The sequence below is a fragment of the Octodon degus genome, unplaced genomic scaffold (assembly GCF_000260255.1).
Source record: "Octodon degus isolate 3935 unplaced genomic scaffold, OctDeg1.0 scaffold00162, whole genome shotgun sequence".
NCBI classification, from domain to species: domain Eukaryota; kingdom Metazoa; phylum Chordata; class Mammalia; order Rodentia; family Octodontidae; genus Octodon; species Octodon degus.
This window is the reverse complement of record NW_004524738.1, coordinates 1,388,689-1,410,442: the sequence shown is the minus strand read 5'-3', so window position 1 is coordinate 1,410,442 and position 21,754 is coordinate 1,388,689. Positions and strand designations below refer to the sequence as shown.

Sequence of the window (21,754 nt, the reverse complement as noted above, 5' to 3'; positions counted from 1 at the left end):
TGGAGACTCAGTCCTTTCCTTTCCTCTTCTCTTTCTAAGCCCCATGTGCATCACACTTGTTGAAGAGCAACTACCCCTGGATCCTGCCATACTTCCTCCAATGTTTTTGTAGAAGAAATTCTGGAACACTATGAAATGCTCAACGTGTCTTAAAAAAATGCTCTGAAGGTCAAATATGGACCAAGTTAGAGTCCCTCCTTCACTCCAACTCCGCATTACTTCTTACTTTTTCGAAGAAGCAATGACTGTTTCTTATGAATATAGGTATCAGAACCCTCCATTACCAAGCGGTGTCCTCTCACAGTAAAGATTTCTCACTGTGGGCGAGACACCCACAGGACAAAGAGAAGGGGAGAAGGATCAGGGTAGAAATAGCTGATCCCTACCACAGCTGTTTATTCAGCTCATGTAAAGGAGGCTTCCTGCCCAAGTTCTCTGAGCTCCTATGTGAAATCCAAATTCAGCATTTAAAATGAATTCTCCCTACCTGGCAAAGCATATGAACAACAAGCTCTCCTCACAGCTGTTCCCAGGGGAAGAACCCTGGTTAGCAGGAGTCTGGGGAATTGAGCAGATCCCTGGGGGTTTCACCGAGAGGACTGTGGGAGTCATGGATCCTCGTTTCCATTGTTTATGTGCTCAGTGGATGACACAAACCTCTTCTCCTCCTGTTTGCTCAGAGGTTAATTTCTCTGAATATAGTAGAGTGTTATGGCTCACATCTAGATGTCCCCCAAAGCCACTTGTGCTCATAGGTAGGTCGTTTTTGGAGGTGGCTGGATCTAGGGTGTGCGAGTTTGCATTAAGAGAATATGGTCACTAAATTTGTCCTCAGCTTAGATTAGTGTAGTTCTGAGTGTGGATGATAGGAAGCCCCACGTTGGATGTGAGCAGCACCATCCAAAAGGTTTGCAGCCAGAGTGAAATAAAAGCAAAAAGGAGCCAGGAATGCCTGTAATACCAGCACTTCGGAGGCTGAGGCAGAAGGATTGCCAGCATTGGAGTCAGCCTGGGCTACATAGTGAGTTCAAGGCCAGCCTGAACTATGTAGTGAGACCCTGTCTCAAAAAAAAAAAAAAAAAAAAAAAAAAAAAAAAAAAGGAATCTTATTACTGCTGTGATCAATGCTGCCTGTTCACCCTGCCAAGGACTGTTTTTCCTCTATGATGCCCCCGTCATGTCACTCTGCCTTGCAGCCAGTTGACTGCGGACTGTGAAGCCTCTGCAAACTATGAGCTAAGTGAAGCTTTCTTCCTTTCACTTGTGGGTGTAAGGTATTTTGTCCCCTTGAGAAAAGTAACTAAGACAGAGTTTCTGCAAATTCTCTGAATGTCACACAGAATTGTCATTTCCTGGCTGTATCAGTCCTTACTCACTAGAGAAACAGATACTATATAATTAGGATGTAACGCAATATAACATATATGCAGAGTCTCCCAGAAATATATACATCAAGAAGTGAAAAACTCATGTAAATATTTTAATACTAAATTTGTTGAGCTATCATGAGATTAATACAAGCCACTTTGGTCTCTAAAATTATAAAAGGTGCTCCCAGTCGTGGCTGTTAGCTTCCAGACATTTATTAGTGTGGCCCACTGCTGAAGTGTGTATGCCTTTTTGGCTCTCCTTTCCCCTCCCCACCCCTCCCCTCCCCTCCCCACCTCTTTCTTCCCTCTTTTCCTCCCCTCCCCTCCTGTTCCTCCCTCCATCTCTGTCTCTCCCCCCTCCCCCACCAAAGGTAGGCTTACGATGGCTGCCTCCAGAGTCAGGCATGAAAGAGTGCAAAAAGGGCATCTTCTCAATGGAGAGCTGAAGGATTTAGTCAAAATCAAAAGTCTGAGGCTCACTGTAAAATCCTATGCAAGTCCTTAGCAGGAAGCCGAAAGATCCGCATTGAAAAACAGCATGAGTCCATGCTTGGAGGCTGAAGAATCTATGCTGGAAAGGTGCAGAGTTTGCACTGGAAACCAGGAGGTGGATGTCCAAGGCGAAGGATGGTGAAGACTCATGCGGCTCTGAAGAAACAGAAGCGAGCCTTCCTCCTTCTTTCCCTTTTTATTCCATTCAGGCTACAAGCCTGTTGGTTGGTGCCACTCTCTCTTTAGTAATTCCATGAATTAGTCACACCCAGAACTGTGCTAAGCCAATCCGTTGGATGTGTCTTACCCAAGTTGACAAAAGAGTAAGGATCACACCAAGGAATCTGAGATTGTCAATCCTGATAGGTTTCATATGGGCAGATTTGGCTTTCATCACTTCATGCAAGCCTCAGAACCCCCCCATGGAAGCTAGTTTATTGCTCTTGTAGTAATATGATTTTCCTTAGAGATAGCGCTATGTGAGCACATTTAGATCTACTTGATGTATTCAATTAATTTCTTGTAGATTTCTTATAGAGTTAGGTGCACCAAAATGTTTACCAGTGAACAGTAGTTTCCTATTCCAGATCACTGTGGAACATGAAGATATTCTTTGCGCACAGCATATGCTCTTCTCTAGGTGGCACTGGGAGGTGTTAGGGGTGTCACAGTGACAGCACTGAGGGAGGCCATCAACCACTGCTCTGCCCACCTGGGCCTCCCAGTTCATAACCCCATCGTTGACAGTGGAGAGCTTACACACTTCGGGTCTTGGCAACATTGTAGTGTCTATTGGTAGATTTTTATTTGTGTATCTCATCTTGTTCCCTCATTTCTGATCACTGTGAAAGCAAACACACTACACTTGTGAGGTGCTTTGAAATGTCTTCAACTCATCATTCCACTGAATTTCGTGTTTTTATTGATTTGAGGTATTTTTGTATTCTTTGTTCCATAAACACAAATATTGTCTCCCATATTGTTCCTTTTTTTGTTTCTTTGTTGTTTTTTTTTTTTTTTAACAAACAATGTGTTTACAGTGTCTTTTTGTTTCTTTCCCTTTTCGATGCTAGGAATCCAACTGAGGACCTTACCCATGCTAGGCAAGAGGTTTACCACTGCGCCACACCCTCAGCTTTTGCAGTGTGTTCTTCATATAAAACTTAACATGTTTCAGGTAGTCAAACTAATTAATCTTTTTCTTTGTGGATGTGGCATCCTATAACTCTACTGTCATATCTAATATTTCATGTTTAATTGGCTCTTTAGTTCATCTGGAATTGATTTTTCAAAGGGTAGGTTGTAGTGTGCTGTTGATTTTTCCTCTGTAGCTGCTGGCTCTGGGTCCTTACTGAAGCGCTGAAATGCTTTCCTTCGGTCTATATTAGTTCTCTAAATAATTTTTCTCCAAGATTCCACTCCAGGTGGGATAAGAAGAGCAAATATGTGCAGAAAATTACATGTAACGTAGGAGGAATTTATTCCCAAGGATTGACATAGGCAAGCTTCAAGAGAGAAGAAAGGGTATCCTGAGCTTAGCAAATTGATATTTCTTAGAGGAGGTGGTAATTAAATTGTCTTTAAATATCAGAGGTTATATAGTTGGATTGGAAAGTATGACCGGTTAACTAAGACTGGATACTCGGTGCTCAGTGGCCCAAGACTTGCCACCCTCTGTGCTATAGTATGCCAACTGGGAATGGTGGCTGCATGGGTAAAAGAAATCCAAGGAAGGGTAATACGACAGAGGAGAACTGTAAAAACTAAAAGTTTCAAGCGTGCCATTGTCACATTCTTCATCACTGGACACAATACCTGATACATGCAGTTTAAGGGAGGGAAGTTTGTTGTGGCTCACAGTCAAAGGTGTCGGCCCACTGCCAGCTGCTTCCAAGGCAGATGGGCACGGCAGAGGGACAGGGCAGACGGATGGCTGTTCTTGGCGTGGTGACTGGGAGAGGAGAGATACATGTTCAGGCATGCTGCAGAAGTGACATACTTCTTTCTGCAAGCCCTACCAGCAGGTCAGCTATGATACCCTCTAATCCAGTCACCTTCCAAAGGTCACACCTAGGATCACCTGAGGCTTTAGGGAGGCATCTAGATAGGACCCAGAAAAATGCCCACACATAAAAATTTACTAGAACGCAACCACACCCATGTGTATATTGCCCTTGACAGCTTTGGACTGCAATGGCAGAACTGGGCGCTGGGACAGAGTCCCAGTGGGCCAGAAAGCTGGGCGTATTTGCTCTCTGGAAGCTTACAGAAAAGATTCCTGACCCCTGAGGTGGATATGTGGCTGAGAGGATTAGCAGTGGGACTCTCAAATGTAGCCACAAAGTAGCAAGGTCAGGAAATGGGAGGGAAAGAGGTACAAAGGGGTGGGGTGCAGGGAGGCGGCCCCTGAGGCAGTGAAGCTCCAGAGAATGAGGTTTCAAGTTTCCACTCCAACATGAAGGACCCCACCCTTTATATCGAGGATGGCAGTGGGCCAGGTAGAGTTCTGGCCACCAAAGGACCTTCCGTAGGTGGGACGGCAGAACCCAGTAGGGTTGGGAATAAGAGGTCATCCATGTACCAGAGAAGACTTCAGGATTGCCTGTCCCAGGGGCCGTGTGGCCCAAACAACAGTAATGTCTTATGTCCCAATTCTGGAGGCTGCAGGCCTGGATCAAAGGTTCAGCTTCAGCTTCACCCGTGGCTTGGGAAGCCCTCAGAAGAAGGCTAAGTAGGGAGGGCAGCCCACAGTGTCCCTCCATGCTGAGGAAAATGCTCACTGTTGCCAGGGGCCATGTGGCAGTGTGCACAACTAGCACCTCTGTTTCCACTGTCCCAAAAGTAGTGACCTGAACATTTGGAGGTGCATGGCAGGTGGTAGGGAAGGGGAGTACAGAAAGATGGATGGGAACTGAGTTTGGCACAAACAAGCAGGTTCATACTCCACACTAGCCTTCTTAGAAACCATCTCTTGTGGTCACGGTGGGCGTCTTAGTGGCTCTCTGCCCCAAACTCTTTCGTTGGCCCCTTTCCTCTCCTCCCCTGAGAGGAAGACACCCAAGGCCTTCCGGGTCTCCTGTGAACAAAGTAGCCCTTGCCTGGGCCAGTGTGGCTCTTGCTGACACACACAGGGGGTCTCACGATCTATCCCCATCAGCTTATACATATCATCACACACACACACACACACACACACACACACACACACACACACACACAGTTTCTCTCATGCCATTTCTTAAAATAATGGATTCTTCACTTTCATACATGAAGAAAAAGGAAACATTCACTAGGACATCAGGGTCTAAATGGGCACCCTCGGGATAGTGAGTCACACTGAAAGTGCACAGTCAAGGCTCAAGACAAGATGAGAGGGTCATGTCCTTTAAGCTACTTTGCCTACTCCTATCTTTTGTCCTGAGGTTGCTGTGGAGCCTAGAAAGGACCATGAGTCCTCAACATTCAGCATGACCGGGCGGCCTTAGCTTCACCCGCGGCCTGGGAAGCCCTCAGAAGGCTAAGTAGGGAGGGCAGTGCACAGTGTCACTCCGAGCTGAGGGAAATGCTTGCTGGCGCACAACTAGCACCTCTGTTTCCACTGTCCCAAAAGTAGTGACCTCCCGACGCAGGGTGCAAATGCGAATGTCACATGTCAGAGGGGCTGGAGACAGGCCCTGGCCCCAGATGTGTGGGCACATGGGTGCCATCTGTGTGGTTTGCTGGATCAGCAGATGGACATTCTAGAGACCACGGAGAGCTGTGAGTGGGGTTGGGGCAGGGCACACTTCTGTAGGCCAGGGTCTGTGTTGGTTGGGAGCTCCCCCCGCTTGTGTCCTGGGACATCAGTGTACCCCAGTATGAGCATTCACCTGTTCAACTGCCTGCCCCTTCAGCTCCCCAGAACCAGAGGGGCCCCAGGCTCCAGTCATTCAGTGCTGTGAGGCTGGAGTGCTGACCTGACCGCTCCCCACCTCTCACGCTCCCTGAACCACAGAAGCCACGGCCTGGTCACCTTCCTTCCATCTTTACTTCATAGACTGAGCTCCTGCTCTGTGCGGGGTGAGAAGAGCACCAAGGGGAGCACACAGGGACACAGGGACACAGGGCCAGGAGAGCTCGTTCCAGGGGCCAGTGTGAGGGCTGGGGAGGTGAGCTCAGAGGACTCACAGAGGAGCAGGCAGAGAGAATGGCAGAGGGGGAGACGGGGGCACAAACACAGAGGACTGGAGGCCTGTGATGTGTTCAGCTGGCCTAGGGACTGTGACCTGCAGAGACAGAAGGGTGTGTGTGTGTGTGTAACTGGAGCTGGCTTTACAAGACCAGCAGCCCTTCTAGAATCTCCTGCAATGGCAGTTGCTCACCAGTTGCTTACTAAGCCCAGATCAGAGCTCATGGCAGCAGAGGGAGAGCCCTGCTGGAAGGGTCACTGTGACAGGACACAGTACACCAGGACTCTCCTGAGCCCTCAGACCTGTGGCCTCAGGAGCAAGTGGGACCCCAGAGGCAGAGGCTCCCACCTGGAGAGGGCTGTGCTCAGGCCGTGAAGTAGGGCCCGCTGACCACTACAGCACAGAGGCCTGAGTGAAGGCGGGAGACTGGAGGCTGCAAGCACAGAGGCCCACCCCAAGGGCCAGAGGGAGGGGAGAGAGCTGGGCGAGGAGCCTGTCCAGAGGTGCCTCAGAGGCAGGGCCTGGGGCTGCAGGTCCGCCGGGTGCCACGGCCTCTGCGCTTCAGGACAAACAAGAGCGTCCAAGGTGGCTGGAAGTGTTTCTGTGTGGTCTGCTCAAGGCCGGGCAGACAGGGGGTCCCACAAGGCTCCCCACGTGTCGCCCCAGTGCAGGTCCCTTTCCTGCCTCCTAGGCAGGGGTGGGCAAGGGAGCAGACTCTTCTGGCTCTCTTTTCCTGTTCCTGGTAAGAAAACACATCTAAGTTTCTTCACCTGGCTTAGGGCCTGCTCTGCCCTGTGATGTGTGTGTGGACTTCGCTCTCCAGGAGAGACCGCGGGTGCTGAGGAGTCTCCTAGGGAATCGGCGCCTTCCCTGCATGGAGAGAGCACTGGGGCTGATTTCAATTCTGTGCAATTAAGTGTGTGCAAGGTAAGGACTGGAAGGGATCCTAAAGTTTTGTGCTCCAGGATATTTGTGTTACACACATGCAATATATAAATGTGTATCTATCTGTTCACACACATAAACATGTGTTTACACATCCACAAACACACATGAATATACATTCATGCATATACACACATATTTCTATATGCAAATGTACACATTATTATACATACAATACATCTGTGTCCCTTTATATGCACATACATGATTTAGAAAAATATAGGGCATTTATATGTTTGTTTGGTTTTTGAAACAGGGTCTCGCTACGTAGTTCAGACTGGCCTTGAACTTAGTATGTAGCCCAGGTTGGCCTCAAACCTGAGAGGATCCTCCTGCCTCAGCCTTCTGAGTACCAGACTCAGGCATGATTAGAAGGTTAATTTAATAAAAAAGAAAAAGTTTGGTGCTGGGATTATGTGGGTGTGGTAGCACAAGTGTGTGGACCCAGCACTCCGGAGGCGGAGTGGGGGAGGATCCCCTCATTTTGAGGCCAGCCTGGGCTGTACAGTGAAGTCCAGCCTGAACCACATAGCGACATCCTGCTCAGGGAAAAAAAAAAGTTTATTCTAGTAAAAGATACATCCCCACGAAGCCTCCCTCGTAGTACTGTCGCTTAATGGGACACACTCATTCTATCTTCCTTGCTTTTCCTGAAGCAGGTTTGAAATTCTCCTTCACGCAGTCATGCCGCCTCAGTGTCCTGAATCGCTTCAAATGGTTTTCCTCTCACGGCCGGCCGCCTGCACTTTGAGCTCACCCAGGGAGCTCCGGTGAATAAGGGCGGCAGCGACACGCCCTGATGTTTGTCAGAGCCCACCTTCCAAGGACTGGCGCTCGGCAGCAGGGTGCAGGGTATTATTATTACATTCTTTCATCACAGCTCATGAAAGTGCTCACAAAAGAGGTCTCAAAGTGCTTCAGAAAGTAGGAAGAATGATAGAATAAGTGTGTGTGAAGAGACGGGAGAATTTGGAGGCGGATTAATAACAATAAAATGCGTACTAGCAGAAAAACATCCATACACACTCACATCCATGAATACACACTGTATCCCCAAGGGATGGATGTCACCTTAAATTGCAGAGGGTCCTGGGACTCTGCCCTTGGTAGCTGTTCATTAATGTTTGCTGGATTTGAGGAAACCTCTGTTGGGCCTGCTGGGCCCATCCTGGTTTTTTTTTTTTTTTTTTTTTTTTTTTATTGAGCATTCTTCTCAGAAGTTAATGTTTTAACGTGGTCATAAAGAAATTATAGCCATTAACCTATACTCCATATACAGAGAGGAAGAAGCCCCCTATAAAACTGCCACCAGTGGGCAGCCAGGCCTGTAGAGCTCTGGGCCAGCTGTGGAGAGGAGCCTTGTTGTCACCATGAACTTCACTGGAAAATACCAACTGCAGAGCCAGGAAAACTTCGAGCCCTTCATGAAGGCAATGGGTGAGTGCTGGACAGGCCCCCAAGCCCCAGTGACAGTGTGACAACTTGGCCCCATGCAGTGGAATTCAGTGTCAGATGTTGGGAAGGGAGCAGAGGTTTAAGTTACACTGAATTGGGAGTCATTTTACTGACTGGTAAACTCTCGCCACGTGGGCCACTACTCAGTGGACAAGGCCACCAAGAGGCCAGTGGAAAGCCAGGTTGGGGTCTGCGTGGATGCCCACGTCCTTTGTCACTTGAGTGTGAGACCCTGCTCACTCATACACGCACATATTCGTTTATGCTCCTAACAAATGCAGACTCGCAGACAACCACACAGCAAGCACGCTGCTCGATACGTAGCTCTGAGACATAATGAAGAGCCCCATTTCCAGGGACAGCGTTTAGGGAGAGAAGGCAAGAAATAAAGGCAACAGGTTTTACTTAACTTGTAGGAGGGGTGACTGTACCTGGTACTGGGCTAAGCACTTGCTACACAGCGCCTCATTGAATCTTCACCAGAAGCTCTGAGTTGGGTACAATTATTTTCTTGTTTTACTACTAAGGCTGAGAAACGCAAGTTGCCCTGACCAGGGTCCTGTGACGGGAGTGGAAGCAGGTGCTGCCTCCCACAGAGCAGGGGTGTGGGGGAAGGGAAGGGGAGTCTGGGAAGAGGAGCAGGTGCCCCCTAGAAACCTGGGGAGGGAAGCATGTTCCAGGCAGAGGGAGCCCCATGAGCAGAGGCTGCTGTGTGGCTAGGGAGCCGTGGGGAAGGAGAAGAGCCAGAAAACAGTGAGGGCAGGGCAGGAGGACCTTCAGGGTGCCCAAGAGCTCAGGGCGCCCTCTGCAGTCAAGGCACCCTGATTCTGCATAGCCAGTGCTTACCTGTGCAGCAGACCTGCCTCTCCTGCTGTCAGGACATCTCTCATGTCCAGGCTTGCCTGGCATGCCCACTTTGTGCTTGGTGTCCTGGCCTAATTACTCGCATCGCCTGTCACCTCAGCTGTGATCCCTTGTGGAAGAAACACACTCTAGTCCTTCTGGGTGTGGACAGTGATAGGCTTTAGCTCCCAGAGCAGAGCCACTAGAGCAGGAGAGAGAGAGGAGCCAGAAGCAGAGGACTCACAGGGAAAAGAAAGGCTCGAGGTCATAGCAGCCAGGCCAGGCCGCCCTCCTTCCCTCTCTGAGGCTGCAGACCTTGCTTCTCCAGGGTCTGTAGCCTCTACCTGTCCATGCTTCCTCAGCCTTGCAAATCCCGCCCTTGCTATCTCTAAACCTTGGATGGTTTCCTCCAGGGTTGTCTGATGACCTCATCCAGAAGGCGAAGGACCTTAAGGGGGTGACCGAAATCGTGCAGAATGGGAAGCACTTCAAGATCACCATTACCACGGGCACCAAAGTAGACAAGCAGGAGTTCAACCTGGGGGAAGAGAGTGATATGGAGATAGTCACGGGGGAGAAGGTCAAGGTAGGAGGTGCCCTTCCTTCTCCACTGCTTCCAGAACTCTCCCTAGAGCCTGGCCCAGGGCTTTCTGCCTCAAGTCCCACAGGCTTCGTAATTCTCACTCTGGGTGTCCCGTCCTAAGCCCACGCTGCTGGTGGGAGACTCGGAAGGCCTGTAGGGAAGCTGTGCTTACTGCTCCAGGAGTGCTGTGATATGGAGCGCGTGGCGGGAACCCGGCCCCGAGCAGGAGTCCAAGGCTCAGACTTCTTCAGGTCTGGGCCACTGGCTCTCACAACCCCAAACAGGGTGCACCAATGGGACAATTGGGGAACATTGAAAGGCTTAGTATTGCCTAAAGTACCTGACCATGGATGAGGCCATGGACTGGCCTTTGGAGGTGCTGACAACATGAGAAACATCTTGGCCAAAGCACTGCCAGTACCAGAAGCCCAGGGCCCAGGCAGGCATAGAATGAGCCTTGGGGCGCGCACACAGCTCAGGGACTTGCGAAGGGGAGGTCAGCCTGCTCCGCTGAAGGCAGTGGGCAGGGCAGCTCCCTCCACAGGCCTGGGGCCACAGAGCTCAGCGACAGCCAGGACCCGCCCTCTGCTGCTCCCAGGACACACTGCACCCCCAGCGCCCCCAGCACCACGGAGCAGCTGTCTTCCCTGCTCCCGGATGGCTGTGTGCTGGGCTCAGCGTGCTCTCTCTCCACCTCTTCCCATTGCTCCTCATCTCGCTCTGCAGACAGAGCGCTGGAGATGGGAGCAAGCTGCAGGCTTTCCTGGGCTACGCCATGGGGAGGGGTGACCACCATGAGTTCTGCCACGGGTGGTCTCCAAGCGTCCACGGAGGGAGTTTCGAACCTGGGCAGTGCCCTGTGGGCCTGGTTGGTGCCTGTGTTTGCTCCTCCTGGGGGCTCAGGCTTGGAGGGGAGACCACAGCAGGAGGACAGGTGTTCTGGGAAGACCCGTACAGACCCAGCAATGTGTGTGAGGGCTCTGAATTCGGAGGCCACTGCCCGCCATTGGCTTGCAGAGTGCAGATGTCCCTGCTTTTATTCCAGCGTCTGTCCTGGGCACCGCTCAGGCATTGGTGCTCTTTCCTGATCACAGAGCACAGCTGGAGTCCGACAGATGGCCTGGTGTCTTCTTTCTGTCTTCCGCTGAGGTTGGGAGCACAAAGGCCAGAGCGCTTTGGTTGTCCTGACTGACACCTGCACAGGGAACCAACTTACTAGCAAGGGTCGCACTCGCCACAGCTCACCACAGCTTGTTCCTCACAGGTCTCTCTCTGTCCCTGCAGGCATTGGTTAACCTGGAAGGTGACAACAAGCTGGTAGCAACGTTCAAAAACATCAAGTCTGTGACTGAACTCAATGGGGACACCCTGACCAGCGTAAGTTAGCGCCCTGTGCCTGTGACTCTGGGTGCTGGGGGGTGAGGAGCAGCTGTACTCCTTACCCCCAGGCCTAGCTTTATCCTCTGAGCCCCAAATTCTGACCTTTCTATGTCCTCTCCCACTTGGCTGAGGGTCCTTACGCAGCAGGCAGTTCCCACAGCATCTCTAAGCTTCCCAGCAGCAGTTCACTAAAGGGGGAACTGAGGCAACAAGTAGCCACAGAATGGCACAGCCAGCTTCCTCTGATTGGGTCACTCTCTTGGGGATGCCGCCCACAGCTATCCTGTGGGGGGCGACTCAGCCTCACACCACAGACTGTGTGCGTCGTGTGCTTAGCTGGGGCCTCAAAATTCAGTGAATGTTTACATCTCCGAAAGCTGCATCACAGCAGGACGGGCTGCCGCAGTCCTCTCCTGAATACCCGCTGCCCTCTCACAGGCTCAGTGCTCGGTCGTTGGCCACAACCTACCCCGGGTTCAGAGTGACCTGCAGTGTCTCTCCAGCAGCTCTGTCCCTCTGGCTGCTCTTGCCCTCAGATTGGGGTCTGGGGAGTCACAGGCAGCGTTAGCCAGCCCAGGGGGCCGTGGTCCCTGGGTCGATGGTAACGTCCCTCAGCCAGGGAGGGACATGTGAGCATCAACCGCGACTGCGCAGTCCCTGCGCCCACACCAGCACCGTAGAGCAGGACAGGGGCAGGGGATGAGCTGTCGGGGACGAGCCCTGGCAGCTCCATCCTCTGGTAGCTCCACCTTGCCTACTCCTGCCGTCTCCTGGGAGAAAGCAAGTCACAGGTTTCAACAGTCTGGTTGACTTTTCCTAAGCCAACCTGGACACAGCCAGGGCTCCGGTCTCTTCTGAGCAGCCACTCCATGCTCCTGAAGAAAAGGGCTCTTTTGTTTAGCTCCCAACAGCTGTGTCACCACAGCTGCTTGGTTCAAGAGAACCAAGATGACGAAGAGAACGTCCCTCAGGGACCCCAAGGCTGCTGTCCCTGGCTACTTTCCTGCTACCCCATGCACACGTATCCTTGCTGTTCAGGGTGGTTTTGACCCATAGAAGGTGCTCAATAAAACTTGGCAAGTTTGGAATGCACTGAGCATGTTCACCTGATCTTGCTGTCACATCCATCTGGTTCAAAAAGAAGTCAGCAAATGACCGCGCAGCTCTGCGCAGAACGTGACGTGATGCAGACGCATAGGATTCCTGAGACAGTCTCTAGCCTTTCTCTGGTCCTATAGGAAAGAGAAATTATTGAGTAGTTTCATGTGTTACCATATGTGTAGCTATGGGGGGGGGGCTTCATTATTTATTTTTACTATTTAACAACAGGTGAATGTTTCATGATTTCTTTTCTGGCTTTTAGACCATGACCCTGGGTGGCCTCGTCTTCAAGAGAATCAGCAAGAGAATCTAGACAAGTTTGCATTTCGTTATTTTTCTACTGTGGAAAGTTACTGTAATAAAGTGAAGTTCATTTAAGAAAAAAATTTTTTTGATGAATTGTCACTGATGCTGCTGCTGGTGTCATATCAGTGAGCTCTGACGCGGTACGATTCATAGACTTTGGTAACCTACATGTCAGATCCGAGTTCAATGTCACTCTAATCATAGAACCCGTGCTGCCCCTGGGACAGGAAGCCCCTGTGGCCGGGGCTGGAGGGGGCCCTGGCCTGCCCTGGCCAGCAGCTGTGTGGGTTAGGAGCTGGCACACCAGGTGTGCCCAGGGCAGGGCTTGGCAGTGCTTCCCCACAGGGACAGGGCAGGAGCCCTGGGCAGGCAAGGCCAGGCTGTGCCCACGATGGGCACAGCCACAGCAGACAGGCGCCAAGGGTCAGACACTGACCCGCAGGAGAAGCAAATCTTCCTTGGGGAGGGGGCGGGTTCACGCGGGGAGCAAGCTCCCTGCGTGCTAGGGGCAGTCGCAGGTGTGGGAGAAGGGGAGAAAGTTCCTCCGCACTACTTCGTGTCATACTTCTAGGTGTTGAACTGCACCTTCAACAATGCTATAATTGATGCCCTAAGCGCTAGCAGCTCACAATGGGACCTTATTCAGAAATGAGGTCATACTGCCAGTGGGATTGGTTAATTGAGCAGCAGGTCACAGTGGAGCAGGCTTGGCCCTATTCACTATACTGGTCTCCTTAGAGAAGGGGGAAACCCGGATCCAGAGACACGGCCCAGTGCGTGTCCATGTGAAGACCAGCTCGGACTGCCACACACCAAGCAGGAGTAGGAGAGAGGCTGGGCCAGGTTCTGCTCCAATTCCTTCAGAAACAGATTGGCCCTGTTCACACCTTGATCCAGGCCTGTAGCCTGCAGAATTAGGAAATAAGACATTTCTGATGTTTGGGCCACAGGGTCTGTGGGACAGACCACTCTGAAGTCTAATCAGGTACACCAATGACCCCTTGTTCCTAGTCCTGCTGGGCTCTGCCGTCCCACCTACAGAAGGTCCATTGGTGGCCAGAACTCTACCTGGCCCACTGCCATCCTCGATATAAAGGGATGGGTCCTTCATGTTGGAGTGGAAACTTGAAACCTTATTCTCTGGAGCTTCACTGCCTCAGGGGCTGCCTCCTTGCACCCCTCCCCTTTGTACCTCTTTCCCTCCCATTTCCTGACCTTGCTACTTTGTGGCTTCATTTGAGAGTCCCGCTGCTAATCCTCTCAGCCACATATCCATCTCAGGGGTCAAGAATCTTTTCTGTAAGCTTCCAGAGAGCAAATACGCCCAGCTTTCTGGCCCATTGGGACTCTGTCCCAGCGCCCAGTTCTGCTAAAGTAACCCAAAGTAGTCAAGGGCAATGTACACATGGGTGTGGTTGTGTTCCAGTGAATTTTTATGTGTGGGCATTTTTCTGGCCGCTATCTAGGTGCCTCCCTAAAGCCTCAGGTGATCCTACATGTGACCTTTGGAAGGTGACTGGATTAGAGGGGTAACATAGCTGACCTGATTTGTTAGCTAGGACCTGGTCCAAATGGTGAGTCACTGTGGGCATGACCCGGAAGGTTTTCTCTCCCTTTCCAAGAGCAAGCCAAGACATGCTTTTCCTCTTCCAAACCCCGCTGCCATTCACCAGCTGACTACGGCCTGAGACCTCTACAGACTGTGAACCAAAATAGACCTCTCCTCCTTAAGTTGCTGGTATCAGATTTTGTTTCTTAGTGATGAATAAAATGACTATGACAGACACTGAAATTTTTCATAGAATCTCTGTAGGTCATGAGTTGTTACCCGTGTTTTGATTTATTCTCTTAACTGATGTGTTAGAAACCCTCAAAGTAGCGAGATTCAGCTTATGGATTCTAGGATGCCGACCCCTGCCATCGTAGCCTGTCCTGCTTCAGCCTGTAACACACTTCCTAATAAAGCTAACCACTCTCTGAGACTCCTCACCGGTGGAATGCCTTTGTCTAAGAGCTTGTCTCAATTAGTTAAGCAAAGAGGACTCTTTTCTTCTCTCTGGAAGTTCACCTTTGCCAGTTCTTGGGAATAGAGTTCCTTCTACTTTATACATAGTTTTTTCCCACATATTTGTTTTCCTCCTACCTGGAGTGGAATTGTGGGGGGAGGGGGAAAGAGATCAACTCTTTGGGGAACTAAAGTAGACTGAAGGAAGGACTCGGAACCAGGACAACCATGAAGGGCACACAACAATATACCCTTCACAAAATCCATTCCAGATGAAGTGAAGTAATAAAAATGAAATGTTAGATATGAGAGGAGGTAAGTAACGTAGTAATGTAGAAGACTTTCTTACATAAGATGCAAAGTTCATGAAGAAAAAGATTAATAAGCTTGCATACCTAAAGAGTTTTATATGAAAAATACCATGGATGGTCTCACATGCCATGCCAGCCCCGCCCCCGAGGCTGAGCCTGCTACCGAGTCTGGGCATGGTGGCACACCACTGTAATCCCTGCACTGGGGAGGCTGAAAACAGGAGGATCAGTACAAGTCCAAGCTACATAGTGAGACCCTATAAAATGAAAAAAAAAAAATAATGGAGAGGCAAAGGGTGTAGCTCCATGGTAGAGTCCTTGCCTAGCATGTGCAAGGACCTTGTTATATTCCTAGCACCAAAAGAGAACTAGAAACAGAAGACACTATAAATACATTTTTTTGTTTCTTACAAAGAGACAAAGAGGGGAGAATATATTTGTGGTTTATATACCAAAGGTTAATAGATTATAAAAAATCACTCCAAGTCAGTAAGAACACCAAGAATTCAGTGAAAGATTTCACTGAAGGGCATTGCTAAGCAACTCACAATATGAGGTATGTTTATTTACATAGCAGTAAAAACTGAAGCTAGTAACAAAAGAATATTCGAAGATCTACTAGTAAACTGTAAAATGTTGATCACACCCAGGGTTTATAAAGACCTGGTGACTGACTCCACCTTCAAGGGTGGAGGGGATGACTGGTGAGGCCCAGATGGATGCAGCGCCACCTGGCGGCTTTCCTTAATATTCTCTGTGTGAACCACCTAACACCCCACAGTGTTGCCTTCATACAGCGCCCTACAGAAGTGTTTGTGCGCATGTGCAAAGAGGACAGTCAAAGACATGGTAACCTGGCGCTGGAAACAAATGCTCCTTGGTGGAATGTCGGTTCAGCTATGCTCTGAAGTAATCTGCAATACATTAAATGTATACAGTAAGTAGATCTAAATGTGCTGACGTAGAATTATTTCTAAGCAAAACTCAATGGCTTCATTTGTGGCTTTTGTGAGGATCCCATGAAATGACACAAGGCAAAGGCCATCCAGACAAAACCTGCCAGGGTTGTCATTCTCAGGTCGTGCGCTGTGATAGAGCCTTCACGGAAACTCTGACACACAGAGAAATGAACCCCTGAGTGTAGAGGCCTGGGAACAGGACAAGAAGGTTGCGTTGTACATTGAGCTGATGAGCGGTGGAGCTGAGACTGTGAGTCTCAAGCCGCAGGAGGAGCTAGTAGAACCAAGTCCTCTCAACGAAGCCTCCAGGATCCCTCGACGCCTGCTAACCAGTTCTTCCCCTGGGAACAGTTCTGGGGAAGGACCATTGTTCGTTTTTGCCCGAGAGAAAGGATTCATTTTAGACAGTGCATTTGGATTTGTGTAGGGGCCCAGAGAACCTTGGGGAGGATGCCTGCTGTATTTATGCATTATTTTTCAAAGAGAGTACAAATTAGAATTAAAACAGAAAAAATTACAAGTGATACAGAATTTCACTTAACAAAATAATATGAATTTCATAGTATTTGTTGTAATACATAGAGTTGTCCTCGAACTAGTTATTCATATTCCAAGATGTATGCATGTAAAATTGGAAGAAGAAAATGAGAAAGAAACATATAAGAAATTAAGAAGAGAAAAAACACAATTTAAAAAATGAGACAATACACATTAAGTATTATCTGCTCCTTTCCATAGACCAGCAGAAATGCACAGTACAGTTGTCCAAGCCATCCTGCTTACATACCTAGGTAAATCTCTTTCCCCCACTTCCTCTCCTGTCCTCCTCAACTCAGTAACTTTCACTGTAATAAGTTCATTCTCTTTTCCCAGTATCTATTGTACTCTTCAGATTCTATTTTTCTGTTTCATGTTCTCACACTAAGGAGACAATAAGATGTTTGCACATGGGGGTCTGATTTAAAGTTGCATCCATTTGGTGCCAAAAGACTCAAATTTATCCTGTTTTGTAGCTGAATAATACTCCATTGTGTAAGCATACCACATCTTCTTTATCCATTCTTCAGTTGATGGATGTCCGGGTTGTTTCCAGGATTTAGCTGTGACAAACCGTGCTGCTATAAACATGGGTGCACATATATACTCTGAGAAAAGCGATTGAAAAGGATTTGAGAAAAAGGAAAAATATTCTATGCTCCTGGATAGGAAGAACCAACATTGTGAAAATGGCCATGCTCCCAAAATTGTTATACAGATTTAATGTAATCCCTGTCAAATACCACCAACGTACCCCACAGATTTAAAGAAAACATTCCTAAAATTTATTTGGAACCAGAAAAGACCTAGAATAGCAAAGGCAGTATTGGACAACAAAGGCAAGGCAGGAGGCACTACAATCCTTGACTTGAAATTATAGTACAAAGCTACCATGATAAAATCAGCATGGTGATGGGAAAAAAAAGACCTGCAGATCAATGGAACAGATTAAACGATGCAGATACAACTGCAAACATACTCAACCACCTTATCTTTGACAAAGGAATCAAACAGGCTCACTGGAAGAAAGATAGCCTCTCTAATAAATGGTACTGGAAAAACTGGCTTTCCACATGCTGAAGGTTAAAACTAGACCCATGCCTAACACCATGCACAAAGCTACAGTCAAAGTGAATCAAAGGTTTAAATATTAAAACAGAAATACTAAATCTTCTGGAGGAAAAGGTAGGTAGAAATCTTAAAGACATGGGGTAGGTAAAGAGTTCATGAACAAAAACCAAACTGCATGGGAAATACTTGAAAGAATTAACAACTAGGAGCTCATCTTTTTTAAAAGTTTCTGCACTTCAAAACAAATATCCAATAGAGTAAAAAGAAAACTCACAAACTGGGGAAAAATCATAGCTTACTGTCCTTCTGACAATGGCCTTCTATCTAGAACATATAAATAATTTTTAAAAATCCAGCCTCCCAAGTTCAAAGACCCAATCCAAAAATGATTATCCGAGATTAATATAGAATTCTCAGAGGAAGAAATACAAATTCAACATCATTGGTCATTTGAGAAATGCAAATTAAAGCCATAGTGAGATTCCATCTCATCCCAGAAAGCACAGCTAATATCAAGAAGTCAGTCAATAACAAATGCTGGAGAAGCTGTAGTGAAAAAGGAATCCTTTTCTACGGTTGGTGGGAGTGCAGAATGGCACAATCCGCCATGGAAATCAATGTGGAGATTCCTTCAAAATCTAGGATTGGAGATCCCATTCAAGCCAGCTATTCCCCCTCCTGGGTATTTTTCCAGAAGAACTGAAGACCTCATACCACAGGAAGCCCGCTTTACTGTTATGGTTTGTGTCTAGATGTCCCCCAAAGCCTCATACCCAAAGAATCATGGGGCAGACTTCTAGAGTTTGTGATTAACTCATGATTCACTGGGATTATGGGTGTGAGTGCTCCTGGAATTATGGGTGTGAGTGCTATCCTCAGCCTGGGACAGATAGCCTGAATGCGACATAAAGGAGATAGACTTGCACTCCGTAGCCATGGCTTCCACTGCTATGAACTGCTGCCTTCTGCTATGTGCCGCTCTGCATTGGAGCCAGCTGAGTATGGAGTAAAACCTCCACAAACTGTGAGCTAAATACACCTTTCCCTCTTTAATTTTGGGTGTCAGGTATTTGTCCCAGCAATGAGAGAAGAGTAACTGAAACACTTACATAAACTAAATAAACAGCTGTGCAGGGAATCAACTATTTTATCTTGAGCTTTTCCCCACCTCTGCGCCTGTCCTGTGGACATCTCAACAACAGGGGGCGCTCTTTCCTGTGAGCGCACACTGGAGAGTTCTGGTGTGCATACTCAAAAAGAAACAAGTCTTTTCATATTTTTTTTAAAGGAAGTGATGAGGGTCAGAGGTGCAGGAGGGAGTCTACTTTTACTATACTTGATCTTAGAGGTACCCCCCCTAAAATATATGGTGAACATCCTTGGTTTTCTGGTATTTCTTACCAGAAAAACTTCAGGAGTCTGACGGTATCCAGGGCTATTTGCTGTCCAAAGAGTATGAGGAAAGTGGGGCTGCCTCTCCACCGGGACTTTCCTTTTCCTCTGGAGATGAGTGTGGACTTGATTAGTGAGGATGAGATGTCATGGTTTAAATAGTAGGAAGTGTCCCCAAAGAATCACATATCAAGGGCCTGAGTCACAGTGCAGCAACGTCTAGAAATGGGGTCTAGAGAGGCATTCGGGTCGTGAGAGTGTGCATCACACCAATGGTTTCAACCACTGATGGGATAGCGCGCAGGCGAATAGGCTGTGCAGAGGCGGGGCCCACCGGCAGGCTCTGCCTCACCCCCTCCCTCCCTAGCTCTTCCCCGGGCTCTCCCACCCAGAGGCCCTGGCGAGAGCAGACTTCCCCTGCCATGCCCTTCAGCCGTGCTACCTCAGTCTTGGAACCAGCCATTCAGGTACTGAAACCTCTGAAATTGTGATCCAAAATAAGTGTTTCCAAGTGGACTCCTGCCAGGTATTCTGTCTCTGTGATGGAAAGCTGACCTGTAAATACATGGGTGAAACAATCAGCCCGGAGTTATACAGCTAACAGTAGGACAGCTGGGATAAAGGCCAACTTAAATGGCTACCTTGGTGTCCATGCTCCTAAAACCTGCTCTAACACAGCTTTCTAAAAGTGTACAGTCTAGGGCATGGTGGCGTGCACCTGTAATCCTAGCCCTTGGGGTGCTGAAAATAGGAGAATCACTACAAGTCCGATCTACGTAGTTACACCCTGTAGACCTTGTCCCAAATACATAATAAATAAATAAATAAAATTGTGCAGGCTAAAACAATAGGCCTGCTCACTTTGGTATTTAAGCACATGCTAAATGGAAGTAAATTTAAATATTCAATTCCTCGTCGATATACAAATGGCAATTACACAACGTTAGAGTACTAAAAGGCAAAGTCCCAATTTGCTTTCACCATCACAGAAAATTCTGTGAGTCCTATTCAAAAAGGGTTGTAAGAGACTGGGCATGGTGGCACATGCCTGTAATCCCACCCTTTGGGAGGCTGTAAACAGAAGAATCACTATGAGTCCGATTTATATATGTAGTAAGACCCTGAACACCCTGCAGATACCGGTGCATTAGTTCAGTATTTGCAAAATCACAAAGCTCAGAAAGCTGAAAGTCAATCCTTATAGTTTGATCCTAGACTTTCATTCCGAAGTCCAGTCTATGTAGAATATTTGCCAGTAGGAAGGACTGCACACACAGATACACGCTCACATACACACACATGAACAATATTGTTTGGTTTTCTCAGGCCAGGTTCAGGGTTTAAGTCTCAGATTTGCCATCAACTCACTAACTATAGACAGATTATTCCCACTGCCTGAGCCTCAGTTTCCTCTGGTGTACAACAAGAAGGAGTGGCCTAAGGCAGGGCTAAGTCCCCTCCTTGTCCAGCTGGCAATCCATGGCCTCCCTAGGCAAAGTCCAGATGAACTGTGACTTTTATCCTCAGAGGGTTCAGAGCAGGCGGGAGTGCCCCGCCCTGAGCAGACACTTGCCTCTAAGTCCTTGGTGATGGGATGGGAGGGTCTGTGTGTCACCAGGAGAATGGCGTAGGCTTTGCAGATCATCCCGTGCCCCACCTCGATGTTACCAGCATGCCAGTTGGTCAGCCTTGCCCTCATCACAGCCATGCCCAGCTGGGCATTGTTGGGGTGGTAGAGCTTCCTGTGGGGGCACAGCGAGTCAGCGTGACCATCCTTATACCTGCACGTCATCTACTGACTTCTGAAGTGCCCTCATTGCTTAGCTCCCTCTGTTCTTCCTCCTAGGGCTGGGAGGCATCTGCCTCTGGGGGAATGAGAGACTGAGGCACAGAGTACTGGCTCTGAGAGTTGGGACTCTAAGCTGGGCCACCAAGCCTTGTCCTCATAGGGACGGGGGCCAGGACAGTACTTTGAACTTGATTGCTAGAGCTGGCATCCCTCTGAGTGGTCAGCATCTCCCATGCAAGTGACAGAAAGCTTAGAGAAACACTAACTGGACCTGCCTTCTTGGAGTAGCCCCCGACTCCACCCTGTTTGCAGATGGAAGCAGTATGTCTGGCAATAGATGGAGTACAGAGAGCGGGAGCAGTGGCTGTGACAGTGGAAAGGATGGTGGGGTCAGGAGCACTGCCCCCTCCCCAGGACTTCAGCCCAAAAGGAAAGAGGTCTCCTAACTGCAGGAGGAAAAGATATAAAAAACTACCAGGAGATTTTAAACTTGTTACAGGCAGTATGGTGGCCCACTGAAGTGACAGTCATACCCTGTCCTGAACATCAAAAAGGCTGCAGCAATAGGGCTGCCGACGTGGCCGCAAAGCGAGCTGCTGTGGGGGACTCACTGCCAGAAACACGTGTCATGGTAGAGCCACTCCTTCAGCCACCCAAATATTCTGAGACTGAGTTATTGTGGGCCAAGCCGGAAGGGGCATCAGAAAGAAATGGGTGGCCCATGCTGCCAGGGGAAAGAGTGCTTTTGCCTGAACACATGGGACAATTCGTGATTTGGGCACTATGACAGGACCCATCTGGGGAAGACAGCTATGGCCGAGCTGCTTGGCTGCTATGTGTACATCTCCAGGCCTTCGACCCTGGGAGTCCCTGGGGCCAGCAAAGGCATGACTTGTGCTCACAATAATCCAGTTTCTCAGCCACAGAGTAAACCAGGCATCTGCTGACAGGGAACCCTCCTTTTTGAGGATTTTGAAGTGGACTTTACTGAGGTCAAGTGGATGGTTAGAAACAAAGAGTATTTGTTGGTGCTTATTTGCACTACT

General features: G+C 48.7%; 1 protein-coding gene across 1 annotated transcript; it reads left to right on the top strand.

The window, feature by feature from the left end:
• Positions 1-8,338: 8,338 nt before the first annotated feature.
• Positions 8,339-12,651, top strand: LOC101565573 (fatty acid-binding protein, liver-like). The gene is made up of 4 exons (XM_004642783.2): positions 8,339-8,413; positions 9,688-9,860; positions 11,142-11,234; positions 12,601-12,651. Exons 1-4 carry the CDS (start codon positions 8,347-8,349, stop codon positions 12,649-12,651), a joined length of 384 nt encoding a protein of 127 aa, XP_004642840.1. The 5' UTR covers positions 8,339-8,346.
• The last annotated feature ends 9,103 nt before the right edge of the window (positions 12,652-21,754 follow it).